The following is a 16,726-nucleotide window of genomic DNA, read 5'->3' on the forward strand; positions in this document are numbered from 1 at the left end:
TAAGCTAACAAATCGCTCAAACGTCCCCTGGCTACGGGCTGTTGAGGCCAGCTAGCTGCCAGGACAGTCACCGTGTTTGATTCATTCTCTGTCACTGACTCTGCTAGACAGAGTCCAAGGTTGGACACGGTTTTACAGTGGCGATTCCGTAGAAGACTGCCACTGAGAAGCGGGGTTAGACAAGAGACCATCTCATTCACATTCTCTTACGGAAACTGCATTCCAGAGGGACTAAATATATTTTGAATATTTTACGGGAAGGAATGACAAGAAAAAACCCATTCAGAAATCCCACCCCTTGTTCGGGATCTAAAAATAGCATCATTGAAGGAAATGCACAGGATAAAAAAAAAACAAACTATCAGCCTCCTTCCTCTTCCATCCTGAGCCTCCTGCTTTTGTCACAAGATGCCCGGCCTGTTGGTGCTAGAGCCCACAGACTGTTTTCCAAGTAGGCCAGAAACAAGTTTCAAGCCCCTCCTTCCACCTATGCGAAGATTCCAGAAAACAAAGGGTCGGGAGAGAGTGTGGAGCACTGCTCCTGCCCTGTTTCCAAGAGCGGGTTTGACAGCGCCTGGCTTTCTGAGGCACCAGGCAAGCGCGGGTTCACACGTTTTCACTGTGTCCTCCTCCGCCCTCGCCCCCAGCGCTCTGGGGCACAGACTCACACTCCTGCAGGCACCAGCGGCTGAAACTTCCACTGCTCCTCCTCACAGTCCAGGAAAAGCCGGTTCATGATCTTGTTCTTCTCCTCGGGCGGAATGAAGTTCTCGATGATTAGGTACCTGCGAGCAGGAATGAATTGGAGAGGGGGAACCCCAGGGACGGAGGAACTACAGGACAGGTGTGAAAAGATGACCCTCAGTACGCATAAGGGGCTGCGGGCGGAGAGCAGGGGCACCCCAACGGGGGTGTGGCGTGCTCTGCCGCAGTCTCGGGGCCTGGGATGCAGAGGGGGCTAGCCCAGGCTCTCAGGGGTTACTTCTGGCTAGCCCCCGCATGCACGCTACGGACTTCATCAGTTAGAGGCTGAAAAGGAGGTGGAAGGAGCGATTGCAGAGCTTCAGACCCTTCTATCCCTTAAACAACAGTGTTGGGAAAGCAATGATCAGAGAGAAGTCAGGGAGAGACCCAGGGTCTGAGGTGGCTGTGGGGGTGGGGCTGGGTTGTGGGCGGGGCTGGCATAGTGGGCGGGGCGTGCTGGAGCTGTGGGCGGGGCTGGTCGTGGTGGGCGGGGCGTGCTGGAGCTGTGGGCGGGGGTGGGAGGAGGGGGGCAGCCTTCTTTTTTCCCCCTCCTTCCTACTTGAGCTTCAGTTCCCGCGTCTGCTCGTTCTGCGCCTCCTCCAGGTCCTGCCGCACGCGGATGTACTCGTCGTGCTGGTCCTGGATCTCGGCCTTCACCGCCTGCAGCTTGGCATACAGCTGCGTGGGGACAGGAGCAGTCTCTGAGCTAGGGGTCCCCCAGTCGGCCCACCTGAACCCAAGGAAGGGGCTGGCATGAGGCCAAGATTCCGTGCTCGAAATCGCCTTCCTGCGACCCTGCGACGACGGCAGGATGGCCACGCCCCGGGCTGCCCGGTCCCTTGGCTGCTGTCAGCATCATGGAATGTCCCGCCGGATGGGACCTTTTGGCCCCTACAAGCTCTTTGGAGACATGAGAAAACACAGATTTGCTCCCGGCCACACAACTAGTTCAGAGGCGAGGCAGAGAGCTGGGTTGTTCCTTCAAAGGGCTGGTGTGTGTGCTGTCAGGGCCACCCCAGCATCTCATGATCCCCTACACACCCCCAGGAGCCACTGAGCACCAAGCCTGTGAGAATGAGCGAGACAGACAGAGTGAGGCCCCTACAGCACTACAGCTGGGGAGTGCCCAGAAAGGGCAGAGGCCTCAGTGCCCGGCTCTCTGGGGGCTGGCGGATTCCCCTCTTCCGGGCACTCTAAGCCCCAGGAAGCTGAGTTCCCCGGGGAGGGCCAAGTGTGGGTGTCGGCAACCCCAGGGTCTGGACCTTCCCACTTCCTGCTCACCCCTCCCAGCCCTGTCCACTGCGGGTGGCCGGGGTGGGATACTCCCAGCCCTTCACACGCCATCCAGGGCCTGGCGCTTCCTCCCGCCCCTCCACACTCGTGCTCCAATCTCGTGCTCAGTCTCATGCATTCCTGCTGCTCCTCCGGAGAGCTCCAGGCCCAGCTAGACACAGGGACTCACAGTGACCCCGCGTCCAGGGACCTGACCTGGGACCTCTGGGCTGGTTAGGGACAGTGTTCCCATCCATCGAGCCAAGCCTGGCTCAGGAGAATTGGGGGTCCAGCCCACCAGCAGACCCCTGCCCTTTCTGTGTCTCCCGCCAACAGACAAGACAAGGGAATTCTAGGGAATTCCAGGGGCTCAGCAAAATGGGGCGATCCTGGGCCTGAGAACACAGCAGGCATGGCACTTGCTTTGCATGTAGCCCATCTGAGTTGGGTCTCTGGCATGCCATACGATCCCGTGGGCATCACCAGGAGTGATCCCTGAGCGCAGAGATTTAAGAATTAAGCCCTGAGCAGCACTGTGCATGGACCCAAAACAAAGAAAATTAAGAACTCATTCTTTATTGAGCCTGAGTTACAGTACAGCAGGTAGGGCACTGCCTTGCATGTGGCCAACCCGGGTTTGATCCCCAGGATCCCCCTGTGGTCCCCCGAGACCACCAGGAGCAACTCCTGAGCACAGAGCCAGGAGTAAACCCTGATCACAGCCAGGTGTGGCCCCCCCAAACACAGCCTAAAGGGGAGGGGCCCTCACGTAGCCCCAGGGGCCCTGCTGCTGTGGCCTCTCTTTTTTTTTCTTTTTCTTTTTATTAACTTATTTTAAAAATATTTTTAAATAAATCACCGTGAGCTACAGTTACAGACTTACAAACTTTCGTGATTACATTCTGGTCACACAATGATCGAGTACTCAGCCCTCCACCAGTGCCGTTCTCCCCGAGAACAGATGACTGGTTAAAGAAACTTTGGTACGTCTACACAGTGGAGTACTATGCAGCTGTCAGAAAAGATGAAGTCACGAAATTTGCATCTAAGTGGGTCAACACGGAGAGTGTCATGCTAAGTGAAATGAGTCAGAGAGAGGGGGACAGACACAGAACAACTGCACTCATTTGTGGGCTACAAAGTGACCGAACGGGAGACTGGCAGCCAAGGACAGTAGGGGTAAGGGCTCCCACCTTCTTGAGCTTCTTGGTCTTGATCTCCACCTCCTGCTGCAGGGACGTGTAGGTGCCGCGGAGCTCCATGGTCTCCTCATCCCGAAGCAGCATCTCCTGCTGCATCTCCCGCTCGCGGCGTTTCTGCACAGGCCAGGGAGGGGCTAGGTGGGCCGGCAGGGGCAGGCCCTCTGCCACGCTGGGCTCCTGGCTATGCCAGGGCCTTCGGTGACAGGAGGGGGCGAGAGCCCACCCGCCTCCCCCTGGATGGAGCTGGGCTCCCTCTCAGCTCACAGGGCCACGCCTCTGCCCCGGGAGACAGAGACTCCCGCCCAAAGAGCTGGCACGTGCCCGGGTATCTGGCACCCAACCCGAGACCCCACCTCGGCTCTTGGTGTTAGGAAATAATGGGACAGGCAGAGGACTCGCCCTCTCGGGGGACCCCAGGGGTTCGCACACCCTGTAGAGGCTGGCTTCATGCAGTGGGGTCATTTCTGCTCACCACCCAGGAGCAGTGTGGACCTCTGGGGTCCCACAGGATAAGAGGGGGTCCAGGAGGTGGTGGTGGGGGCCAGGTCATGTCAGGGATCCTCGGTCCAGGCTGGCCTCAGTCCCAGGGCTCCTACCTGCTCGGCAATCTCCTGCCTCTTCAGTTCCAGCATTTTCTGCTGCTCGTTGGTGTGATCCATGATGTTCCTGCCCCCGATCAGCAGCTTACTCTCCATGGCCTGCAGGTACAGAGGCGGGGGGTGGGGGGGGGTGAGAAGAGACCGGCTTCAAAGAGCATCCCTAGTTTTCCAGGTTTGGGGGGGACAGCGGGGGCACACCTGGTGGTGCTAAGGAAACCATGTGGTGCCAGGAATGAAACTGGAGGCTCTTACGAGCCGTCTGTGCTCCAGCCCTTTGAGCACTCTCCCCAGCCCTGGCACCCCCAGTTTGAGAGGGGACCCAGGTCCTCCAGCCTGGCAGGCTCCGGCACAGGGTCTCCACTGGGGGCACGGCCAGGAGGGTGGACAGAGAGAAGCTCCCTCAGGGAATACGCCAATCCCCCCACACACACACACCCAGCTGCTTGCTCTGGACACCAACTCGGGCACTGGGTTCTCCAAGCCTGGGAGGGGACCAGCTGGCACCCAGGACACTCTGCCCGGCAGGGCCTGCAGCATCTACGGCCTGAGTGACAGTGAGAGGCTGGGGTGCTCTGGGCTCCGAGGCAACCCCTAGCTGGGAGCAGCCCCTGAGCACCAGCAGATGAGGCTGAGACGCCCATCCCCCCACAGTGATAATGGATTTGTGGTCAGGGAGGCGGTTCACGTGGCAGAGCACTTCCTACCTAGTGCAGAGCCCCGAGTCCCACCCCAGCACCACGGGACTGAAATGAAATAACGGATCAGTGTGAACAGTGACTGTGCAGGGCACTGTTCTCACGACCGTGACTCAGAGACAAGGTGCCCGCTGTCTGCGGAGCTCATCACGGGCCTCCTGGAAGACTGAGATCACCGCGAGTCACCAGCAGAAACTGGAACCCCCCATCCCGGTCCCCCCCAGACCTGGCCCGCCTGTCCAGGAAGCCGAGAGCAGCCCTTGGACGGAGACACAGCAGAGGGCGAAGGCACGTGAATTGCATGTGCCAACCCTGGTTTGGTCTCCAGTGTCACCCAGTGCCCCGGGCAGCGCCTGGTGCAAGTCCAGGAGGCCCCCCAAAGAGTCAGATAATCCTGGTACCTTGGTGCCAGCCACAGCACCAACCCTCACGCTGAACTGTGTGCCAGGCTGGCCGAGAGCACTGAAGAGGGGTTCCCGGCCTCCTGAACACCACCTGCAAGGCCCCTCCGCATGCACAATAACACAGAATTTGGGGAGCAGGAGACTCCTGTGTGCCTGGGGCGCACCCCTTCACGGTGGGGAGAGGGGCCAGAGCAGGTTCCAGTTGAGAGCGGCTTTGGGCAGGTCAGGTGCCTGCAGACACCAAGCAGGGCAGCCCTCCGAACCCCCCCCCACGAGAGGCTGCTGTGGAGGAAGGGATGCTTGGCAGGGCCCTGGCCTCACTGCCCACCACAGCCTCTGCTGCCCTGCAGGGCTAACCTACCCCCACCCCAAGTCGGGCTACACGACTCCTAGAGCAAGCCCCTCGGGTGGCTCCCCAGCAGGACCCCAGGTCCCACCCTGCACCCCAACCCTACATCTAGCCCCACAAAGCTGATGTTCTCCACCTGGCTCACATTCCCCTCCCGTCCCCCATATCAGCCCCTGCTGACTTCACCGCCATGCGCTCCCCACTGCCTCAGTTTCCCCTCCCACCCATCCACAGGTGACACCCAGGGGATTCCCCGAAAGCACAAGCCTCTCCCCAGCGGCCAACTTTTCAATAGGCTTCTACCCTGGCAGGATGCACCCGGAAGTCAGGAGCAGGTACCAGCCTCCCGGCCTCCTCCTCCTCCCACTCTCTCCCGGCGGGCGGGGCGGGCACGCTCGGTGCCAGCTCCAGGAAGTGGTGGCACACATCAGCCGCTGCTTCTCTCTCCACTGCCCCACCAGCTGCCATTTCTGCAGGGCACGAGCAGTCTCCCGGGAGGTTCCAGATCTCCAATCTGCGTGTTTCCGCTTCCTTTGAGAGAAAGCCACTGGGGAAGCAGTGAGCTTCCTTCCATGGGAGGGAAACCCAGTCTTTCCGTTACACTGGCAGTTTGTCAGAAATGCAGAATCTGGGGGGTTGGAGTACAGCAGTAGGTGCTTGCCATGCAAGTAGCAGACCTGGGTTAAATCTCTGGCATCCCAGTGCGGTCCCATGAGCACCGCCAGGAATAATCCCCGAGTTAGGTACCAGTAGTAAGTCCTGAGCACTGCATGGTGTGGCCCCAAAATAAAATAAACAAGCAAAGATATGCAGAATTGGGGCTAGAGCAATAGTATAGTAGGTAGGGCGCTTGCCTGGCACGGGGCTGACCCAGGTTCAACCCCCAGCATCCGATACGGCCCCCTCAGAGACAGCCAGGAATGATCCCTGAGTGCGGAGCTAGGAGCACGCCTTGAGCACCACTGGGTGTGACCCAAAAACAAAACGAAAAAGAAATGCAGAATCCCAGACAAAAGGATCACCCAGGGGGGGTAAGGTGCCTCTGGTTCCCCAGGGACCACCAGGAGTGACCCCTGAGCACAGGGCCAGGAACAGTCCCTGAATACTGCCAGGTGTGGCCCCAAACCCCAGCAAACAAAATACAGATTCTTAAGCAATACGTAGATGCAGTCTGTCCGAATCTGCACAGTGACGTGGCCAGGCTGGGGCGGGGGGGGGGGGGGCACAGGAATGGGGCTGTTCTGCCACCAGCAGGCTCTGCGTGGCTCAGAGACCCACTCAGGGTCACACCGCAGCCATTACCTGTGAACGGAGAATCCTGCCCCCGCTGCGCCTGTGTCCGGAGCCCGGGCTGGGGACCTTACATGCAGCCCGTTAGCACAGCCAATGACCCTCCAAAGCTGACGACTGACACAGAACCTGCTCTGCAGCCAGGCAGGAGAGCTCAGACATGCTGCTGGCAGGCCCCCAGGGCCCACTTTGCTTGGGTGGGTCACACCCGGCGATGCTCAGAGGTCACTCCTGGCTCTGCACTTAGGAATTGCTCCTGGTGGTGCTTGGGGCACCATATGGGATGCTGGGGATTGAACCCGGGTTGGCCGTGTGCAAGGCAAGCGCCCTACCCACTGTCCATCTCTCCCGCCCTCCACCCACTTTTTCTTCAGTTACATGGAGGTGGAGACTGGGAAAGGAGTTTCTCAGGGATGTGGAGGAGGGAAAGGCAACACCTAGAAGCAGGCGGGCACCTCTCTGGATGGAGAATATTCGGTGGGAAACCTTAGGCTTCACTCCCCTGACAACCCACGCACGCAGAATATGCCCGGGACACACCCAACTTCACAGACGTCACCCAACCACTGCAGTTGTATAAAGTACAAGAGAATTTCTAGGCTAGTGAAAAAAAAAAAAGCAGATGTGCTTCAGTTGCCATTTGGTGTTTCTGGGGAAAAGGAATCTTAGCTGGGGCCAGAGACACAGGAAGGAGGTGAGGCACTCGCTCTGCACGCAACCTTGCCTCGAACCCCCAGCAGCGCGCATGATCCCCAGAGCACTGCCAGGAGTCACTCCTGAGCACAGAGCCAGGAACAGCCATTGGGTACCACAGGGTATGGCCCCCCAAAAGCACTGTAGCACTGTAGTCCCAGTATTCATCGATTTGCTTGAGTGTGCACCGGTAACATCTCCATTGTGAGACTTGTTGTTACTGTTTTTGGCTATCTAATACTCCACGGGTAGCTTGCCAGGTTCTGCCTTGCCGGCGAGATACTCTCGGTAGCCTGCCGGGCTCTCAGAGAGGGACAGTGGAATCGAACCCGGTTCGGCCGCGTGCAAGGCAAACGCCCTACCCACCGTGCTATTGCTCCAGTCCCCCCAAAAGCGAAACTTAAAATCAAAAAGGAATCCTAGACATACACATGACATGAGAGCTGCGTGCAAATCAGTTATAAGCAGCGAGGGGCGTGCTGGGGTGGGATTAATTCTCTATAGCTCCCCGGAGACAGAGGCGTAATATGCTGCCACAGCTGAAAACCCTGGCTTCCGGCCAGGCACCATCAACGAAGGCTTTCTGGCAGCAAAACCAACCCTTCCTGCCCTAATAGATAACCATGATGCAGCTGAATCCGGGACAGGCAGGAGAGATCCTGAGAAGGGCGGGGAAGCCATCCAAGCTATTATGAGACTTCAGAAAAAAAAAAAAGCCTCTTTTGTCCACAAAGACAAAGAAAGGTGAAGAGGCGGGGCCCGGAATCCACAACCTATACAGATCCTGAGTTCCTAACCACTCCCACACAGAGAGCTAGAGCGGACACCTTGTGTCATTTAGGATGGGGGAAAAGGAAGTTCTACTGTTGGCAGAAGGTGATACCATTTACGGAATTGGGGCCTTAAAAATTATTATTATTATTATTATTACACTATTATTTTAGTCTGGAGATCACACCTCACGGTGCTCAGGGCTGACTTCTGGCTCTGCACTCAAGAATCACTCCTGGTGGGCTCAGGGGAACATTTGAGGCGGAGGGGTTTGAATCTAGGATATGTGGTTTTTAAGTTTTTTTGTTTTGTTTTGTTTTTTTGTTTTTGGGTCACACCCGGCGATGCACAGGGGTTACTCCTGGCTCTTCACTCAGGAATTACCCCTGGCGGGGCTCAGGGGACCATATGGGACGCTGGGATTAGAACCTGGGTCGGCCGAGTGCAAGGCAAACGCCCTACCCGCTGTGCTATCGCTCCAGCCCCTGGTTTTTAAGTTTTCATATCTTTCTTAGAGAGGGGAAGTTGGGCTCTGGGGGGTGCTCAGGAGTGACCCCTGGTGGTGGGATGATGTGCAGGGCTGGGAATCGAACTGGGGGTCAGTAGCAAGCAAGGCAAGTGTTACACCCCTTGTATAACACTATAGTACTATACTACTTAATTTTTGTTCTGTTTTGGGGCCACACCCATGGTGCTCAGGGCTGACTACTTAGCTCTGTGCTCAGGGATCACTCCTGATGGGCTCGGGGGACCATATGGAGTGCCTGGGATCGAACCCAGATTGGTGGCATATAAGACAATCACCCTACCTGCCCCGTCCCTCTCTATACTATTTCTTTGTTCTTTTTTTTTATTTTTTATTAAATGTCTGTTCTAGAGCTACATCCGGTGGTGCTTAGGGCTCACTCCTGACAGTTATCAGAGAACCATCTAGAGTCCTGGAGCTCTACCCTGGGTCAGTCTAACCCAGGTAGTCACATGCAAAGCAAGTGCCCTGCCTGCTATACTATCCCTCTGGCCCCTGGCCCTGAATTTATTCTCTTCAGTACTTTTTTTGGGCCAGAGAAATAGTACAGTGGGTAAGGTCCTTGCCTGGCACGTGGCCGACCTGGGTACGACCCATGATATCCCATATGGTATCCCTAGCACCACCAGCAGTGATTCCTGAGTGCTGAGCCAGGAGTAACCCCTGAGCATCGCCCGGGATGGCCATCTCCCCCCAACCCAACCCACCCAATCTCTTCTTTCAAAGGGCCACTCCTGGCAGTGCTGGTGGTTATCCTGACCACACCAAGTGGGTTCAAGGGGCCTGAGTGTTCGGATCAACCTCACACATGCCTTGCATGCGGCTCAACCACTTACGTCCTCAGCGCCTGAACTAAACACTTAAACTGACTTAGCGGAGTCCGAGGGTACTTTGATTCTTTGGGGGACAGCCACACCTAACAGTCCTCAGGATCACTCCTTTGAGGGCCAATGCCTTGCTGAGGATCTTGCAAAGATATACATACAGGGCGGGTGCTCCAGATCTTTTCATTTCAGTTTTCCTTTGCGGACCACACCCTGCTGTGTTCAAGAGTCACGCTGGCTGTCCTGGGAGGGAGGTGGGGACATTTGCAGTGGCCTGGATCTAAGCTGGGTCAGCTGCAAGCAAGGCAAGTGCCCTACATGCTGTACTATCTTATTATCTCTCCAGTAACCTTGGAGCAATCTTTTGGGTCCTAAGGATACATTTTTAACCTTTTATTTAACCTCTCCTTGGGGGGGGGGGAATTGCACTAACATCAAAATATCGATAGGAATGAAAATGAGAAGACATGTCTGATATTCATTCCTCCCCGTTGCTAGCAGCTTCTTTCCAGATTTTTATATACACATTTTTAAAAAAATAAGTACTTAGTATAAATATAAGCTTATCTCCCGTTATTTCTATTTTATCAAGGAGCTCAAGCACTATCTGCTATTTCAGAAATTTTGGTAGTCTACACTGCTTAGAATACATATCCTTGTGCGTGTGTCTTTTGCCTTTTCTATAACTCCTTGTTGTTTGTGGAGAGATCGCTCCCGGCGGTGCTCAGGGGTCCGTGTGAGGGTGCGAGGGACCCAACCTGGGGCTTCGCTCATGCAAGGAACATGCTATGACATGGAGCCATGTGCCCAGGCCTTTAAATTTCTTCATTCACTCAGGGTTTTGTGCATGTGGGGGGGGCGGGGTGCGCACCAAACAGTGCTCAGGGCTCAGTCCCGGCTCTACACTCAGGGCTGACTCCTGCGCAGGGCTCCGGGGACCACACGGGGTGTGGGGGATTGAGCCGGCTCAGCAGCGTGCAAGGCAAGCTCATTCGATGTTTTTTATCTCTGAGGCCCCTTGTTTGGTTTTTTGAGAGGAGACTTTCCCAGCAGTGCTCAGGGGACCCAGGGGCCACGTTCAGAAAGACTGACCCAGATGGGGCAGTGGGAGGAGCTGCTCAGCCCTGCGGTGCAGGGGTTCCCGGGGTCACCCCGGTGATGCTCAGGAATCCCCAGGGCTAGACTACACCCAACAGCGCCAAACTCAGGTCTGTGCTTGCAACGCCTATGACCTTGGCTCCTCAACTTAGCCCCGCTCAAGGTGACTTTAGAAGGGAATCCCATGGGTGGGAAATGGGTGGCCCATATTTGTACCTTGGGACACACTGTCAAGTGACCTTCCTGATGGTTTCTATCACCATCACGACCCACAGCAACAATTAACCAAGCCACCACTATTAACGTGTCACTGGGCTAAAGTGCTGACGTGGTTTCAAGTATCTGTGAGTAACAGACAGTGGATTCTCCCTTTATATTTCTGATAACTGCTCGGAGAAAGGCTGATCGCTCTCTTTTTAATTTTATTTACTTATTTTAGTTTGTGCTTGTTGAACTTTATTCATTTGCTTATTTTTAATATAAATTCTTTTAATCATGCTTAAAGAAACTTATAGGTCAGAGGAAATATAATTCTTGCTATTATTTCTAATGAATTTGTGTTGTGCTTTTTTCTCAAAGGCCTCAATAGGCCTTTAAAAAAAATGTTCGGTATGAATCACTGTGAGATACACAGTTACGGCCTCTCCTTTTACTACATATGCCGTATCTACTGTTCTGAAGGGCGGTGAAGTTTCTGGGGGTTCACAGCTCACGGTGCTAGGGGCACCGTGCCATGCAGCAAAGGACCCCGTGAGTCGGGGATGGAACAGACGCGCCAACAAGGGCTCCCGCATGCCAGCCCTGCCCATCCCCCTTACGGCCCCCCAACCGCCCAGCTGAGAAGCCCCCCCGATCAAACAGGCGTTTGTTTTGCATTCCTCAGCCTCCCCCTTCTCTGTCCCGTGCACTCCTCAGCCATCTTCTGCCTGACAATGTCCCAACGGGGCCAAGAACCAAGCAACCAAGTGACCTCACCTGAACCCACTGGGACACTGTCGGGGAAAAAAGTGACCAGGGCAAGGGCTGGGGAGATGGCTCAGAAGGCCAGAGCCTGGGACTGGACAGATACCACAGTGGGTAGGGCACTTGCCTTGCACGCGGCTCACCGGGGTTCATCCCTGGCATCCCGTGTGCTCCCCAAGCCCCGCCAGGAGTGACCCCTAGCGGTGAGCCAGTAGGACCCCCTGAGCATTGCTGGTGTGGCCCCCAAACCAAAACCAAACTAGCAAACAAGGCCAGAGCCCAGACATAGCAGGCAGGAGCCCCGGCTCGATCCCTGGTACGACTTGGTCCCCCGATCACTACTGGGAGTGGCCAAGACCACCAAAAGTGGCCCTTGGGCACTGCCAGGTGGTCCCCAAAAAGGAGGAAGGAAAAAAAGAAACGGATGAGGGCGGAAGCTGAGACGGGGCAGCAGGTTTCGGGGTGAGTCCTTGCTGGCTGCGTCCGGGCTCCCCCTCGAACTCGGATTCGTCTCGGCATCTCTGGAGGGAATCCCTGGAGTGCCTGCGTGCCCAGGACCGCTCACTCCATCCCCCACCGCCCCTCTGCATCTCGTCTGCCTCAAGGGCCTGGGGTGGGGGGACACATTCTAGGGGACCTCGGACTCGGCCTGATCGCCAAGTGTCTGGGCCCCCTCCACAACCCCCCCACTGCTGCACAACCCACGCTCTTGGCCAAGCCCCGCGGACAGAGCCCGTCTTTGTGCAGGAAGAAGGGCCTGGCCTGTGTGGCCGCTGAGTGGGCCTCAATCCAGACGCACAGTCTCACCCACCACCAGTGAGTGCTCTGCTCCGCCCCCTATTTCTCCAAGGACCCAGCTGCTCCTTCTCCCCAGAGAGCTCTGTCCCAAACGGTCAGCTACGGAGGGTCGGGAGGGACAGGGATGCCCTAAAGCTCTGGGTCCCTTTCAGGGCTTGGAAATTAGAATCTTTCTGCGTCTCCAGGAAATATCCCTGAGAGTCCCAGCACCCCAGGAGTTAAAACTGCCTCTGTCATGTCTCAAGATGAAGGAGCTCCCGGGGTGGGGCCAGCGCCCAGGGCAAGGAAGGGTTCTAAATAAGCCTCGTGTGACCGAAAGGTCAGCGGAGGCTGCTGGGGCAGAGGAGACAGGCTGGGGGCTCTGGGGCACCAGAGTCGGATGCCCGGAAGGGAAGAATCCCAGGCTGGACAGAAGTACAGAAGCGGGTCAGTCGCCTTGCGTGCAGCTGACCTCCTGGGTTTGGTCCCCGGCATCCCAGGTGGCTCCCCAGACACCACCAGGATTCCTGAGTGCAGGGCCAGGAGCAATCCCTGAGCACCACAGAAAGAGAGACTGGGGGGGGGAATGGGGAAGGAGGGAGGGAGAGAGAGAGATAAAGACACAGATACTGGCACTTTGGCTGAGAGGGTAGAGGGAGTCCAGGAGAGGGGTGGGGAGGGGGAGAGAGGGAGAGAGAGAGAGAGAGAGAGAGAGAGAGAGAGGGAGAGGGAGAGGGAGAGGGAGAGGGAGAGGGGGAGAGAGGGAGAGAGGGAGAGAGGAAGAGAGGGAGAGAGGGAGAGAGGGAAAGAGGGAGAGAGGGAGAAAGGGAGAGAGGGAGAGAGAGAGGGGGGGAGGGAGAGAGAGAGAGAGAATCCCAGTCTCTCACTGGTGACTCCTGAGAATCAATCCAGCCGCCCAGAGCCAGCTGAGGCCCGGGGATGAGCCCCATTCTCTACGGATCAAAACAAAAGCACAGGGCTGGAGCGATAGCACAGCGGGCAGGGCATTTGCCTCGCACGTGGCCAACCCGGGTTCAATTCCCAGCATCCCATATGGTGCCCTGAGCACCGCCAGGGGTAATTCCTGAGTGCAGAGCCAGGAGTAACCCCTGTGCAACGCCGGGTGTGACCCAAAAAGGAAAAAAAAAAAAGGGCGTGTCCGGGTGTCAGTGCCCACTCCCCGCACACGTGTTCCCACTCATCCCCTCGTCTGCTCAGAATCAGCATCAGCCACCCTGAGCTGCAGACACAGTTGGAGAGACTCAGACCCACACGCTTCCTCGCTCTCCATGGAGCCGGTGGTGTGCAGAGCCGAGCGGAAGAGGGACAAGGAGGCTCCCGCTTTCCCCGCGCGCTGATCCGGAAAAGCCTCTCTGGGAAAAGATACCATCAAGCACGGTTTCAAGAGCCAGACGGGCTCTGTCCCGCCACTGCCAGCTAATCTGTGGGTATTCGGCAGGAGACAGGAGCCCCGGGTGCCACTTGGCACGTGCCCGTGGCTGGGCTCCGTCCTCTCTCCACTCACCATCCCATTAAGTCATCACCGGCGCCTCGGGAGATAATGAGCAGGAGCCGCATTGGCCAGAGAAGAAAACTCAGGCTCGGACCAGGGAGGGAGAAGCTCCGGCTCCTCTTTCCCACGCCGGAGTCCACCTCCCGGGGCTCCAGCAGGGAGGTGCTGCGCGAAGCAGCAGCATTTGGCATTTCCAGATCCAGCGAAAAAGCTCAGCACTCCAGGGGCGGGCGCACACGCTCTGCATGTGGGAGCCCCCAGATTAGAAAACTGGCACCACACGGTCCCCTGGGCACTGCCACCAGTGCCCCCGAGAGCTGAGCTGAGTTCTAGTTTTCAACTTTGCAGCTGGAACAGAGCTCCCCTGTCCTGCCCTGTCCGGCGGAGGGGCTGTGAGAGCCGCAGGGATGATCCCAGCCATGTCCCGGGGCCGGGAGGGGGTCAGTCTCGCGCGCGTTTCCTAGATCAGCCCAAACCTGACCGGGTCAGGGGACGTGACATTTCCCCAGGCCCACAGTGAGATGACAGAAAGAGGGCTGAGTCAGAGTGCGTTTACTGGCCTCCTGGGGCCAGGAGTTTGTCAAGTCCCTTTCTGTCCTATTAGCGGAGAGATCAAGGGTGTGGACCTCTGCTGATTAGTTCTGGCCCCGCCTCCCCCCTACAGGTGCGGAGTAAGGACAAGCAGCTCGTTAATGATGGGAAAGGACTTGAGACTCAAAATCTCCCAAGACGGGTGGCTGAGAGACGGCTGAAGTTTCTCACTGTTCCTTATTTCTCTGTTTTCGGGACACACCCGCAGAGGTGCTATGGGGCTACTCGTGGCTCAGTCCTGGGGGCCTGAACCCGGCCCCCTGCATGCACAGCACGAATCCTAGCCCTTTGTTCTCTCTCTGCAGCCCCTACTTGCTATTTCTTTTTTTTTGTTGTTGGTTTGTTTTTGGGCCGCACCGGGCAGAACCCAGGGCTTACTCCTGGCAGGGCTTGGGGACCGTGTGGGATGCTGAGGATGGAACCTGGGTCGGGCGCTTGCAAGGCAAACTCCCTGCTGTACTATCACTCCCGCCCCCGCACCCGTATTTGCTACTTGTATACCTGAGGGCCATACAGCACCTCTCATCACCAGGAGCAAAGTACAGCCAGCATGAGAGCCGGGTCTCTGTCTCCTGAAAACAGCCACTGCCAGCTCATAAGATCTTTCTTCTTTGGTGGTTCCCTGGTCCTCGGTCTTTAAGGAGCGAGCAGCGAACAAAGAAGAAATGAAGACATGAAAGAGACTTTGTGGAAGGGACAACCCAGGCTATTTGCCACGCTGCTTCCCCGAGGCCCTGCCCTGAGAGGGATGTGAATCAGACATCATCTGAGTTTCCTGCCTTAAGTCTCCCAAATAAACCTTCAACTGATACAGAAATAAATGGTTTTTCTGTTTGTGTGTTCATTTGCTTTGTTTTGGGCACACAAGGTCTTGTCTCTGACTCAGGGAGCACCCCTCGCAGTGCTCAGGAGGCCATAGAGGGTGCAGGGGATTGAACCCAGGTCAGCAGCATGCAAGGTTAGCACCCTACCAGCTGTACTAGGGCTCCCCCCTACCCTACTCCTCCCTCATGCTTCGACCTTTAAGAGCTCAGAATCCTCCCCCCATTGATCTGAGATCGAGAAGCTGATTGGCTAGGGTGGAGAGCAGAGAGCTGATTGGCTGGGTGAAGGGACGAGCCGCTCCCTGCCGCCTAGCACAGGTGGGCAGGGAGGCTGGGAAGAGATGAGAGCATCCTGGGGCAAGGCAAGTCAAACAACTCCACCTGGCGGCTTCAGGGAGGGGGCAAGAAACTCAAGGGGGGAGCCCGGAGAGTAGCAGTACCAGCCCACAAGTGCACAAAAAAAATCTGCTCCAGGGGCTGGAGCGATAGCACAGCGGGTAGGGCGTTTGCCTTGCACGCGGCCGACCCAGGTTCGAATCCCAGCATCCCATATGGTCCCCTGAGCACCGCCAGGGGTGATTCCTGAGTGCAGAGCCAGGAGTAACCCCTGTGCATCGCCAGGTGTGACCCAAAAAGAAAAAAGAAATCTGCTCCAGTGAGAAAACCATGAGCACGTCAGGTCCTGTCCTCTCCCCAAGTCCCCTTGCTTCTTTGTGGTGTTCTAGAGGGTTCTCTTAAGCATCTGGGACGTGATCCAGCCAGACAGGAGATGCTACAGCAGCAGAAGCGGCTGGGCCTCGGTCACGCAGAGCAAGGTCGCAGCTCGGGCAGATCAGGTTGGCGGGAGGGGCCGATCCCAGGCTCCAGCAGCTCCAGGGTTCCGCTCGCCTCTGCTTGTGAGTCAGCAAATGCTTCTATTGATCATCTATTGATCGTGCCTTACAGCCGACTGATTGTTCCTATAACCCTTTGCCCAAAGATGCAGATGACCAATGGCCAAGGACCACAGAGCGAATATTTGCAACTCTGGACTTCCTCAATGGTTCCTGACCTTTAAACTTCCAGGCAATCAGTTAACATTTTATGGGGGGTGTAAAAAACTAAAGCGGGGGAGGGTATTTTTTCTCTTTTAAAAATCTTAGATAGGGGCTGGAGCGGTAACACAGTGGGTAGGGCATTTGCCTTGCACACGGCCGACCCGGGTTCAATTCCCAGCATCCCATATGGTCCCCTGAGCACCGCCAGGAGTAATTCCTGAGTGCAGAGCCAAGAGTAACTCCTGTGCATCGCCAGGTGTGACTCAAAAGTAAAAATAAATAAATAAATAAGTAAAAAATAAATACATAAAATAGAAACCTTAGATAGGGGGCTGCAGTGACAGTACAACGAGTAGGGCATTTGCCTTGCACATGGCCGACCCTAGTCCAGTCCCTGGCACCCCATAGGTCCCCCGAGCCTGACAGAAGTAATTCCTGAGTGTAGAGCCAGAAGTAACTCCTGAGCATGCTGGGTATGGCCTGAAGAAAGCCAAAAACAAAACAAACGAACAAAACACCCTTAGATTGTGTTTTGTTTAATTAGCAAAGTAGTA

At 56.4% G+C, this 16,726-nt stretch overlaps 1 protein-coding gene across 1 annotated transcript in view; it reads right to left on the bottom strand.

Moving 5' to 3' along the window:
• KIF3C (kinesin family member 3C) overlaps window positions 1–16,726 on the bottom strand; it is a 46,739-nt gene that overhangs the window by 18,219 nt on the left and 11,794 nt on the right. The window contains exons 2-5 of the mRNA XM_004618951.3: window positions 3,815–3,916; window positions 3,210–3,332; window positions 1,304–1,422; window positions 669–785 (exon numbers count right to left, since the gene is read on the bottom strand). Coding sequence (XP_004619008.1) covers window positions 669–785; window positions 1,304–1,422; window positions 3,210–3,332; window positions 3,815–3,916 — 461 coding nt within the window. The remainder of the gene's footprint in view (window positions 1–668; window positions 786–1,303; window positions 1,423–3,209; window positions 3,333–3,814; window positions 3,917–16,726) is intronic.

This window comes from Sorex araneus, chromosome X (assembly GCF_027595985.1).
Source record: "Sorex araneus isolate mSorAra2 chromosome X, mSorAra2.pri, whole genome shotgun sequence".
NCBI classification, from domain to species: Eukaryota; Metazoa; Chordata; class Mammalia; order Eulipotyphla; family Soricidae; genus Sorex; species Sorex araneus.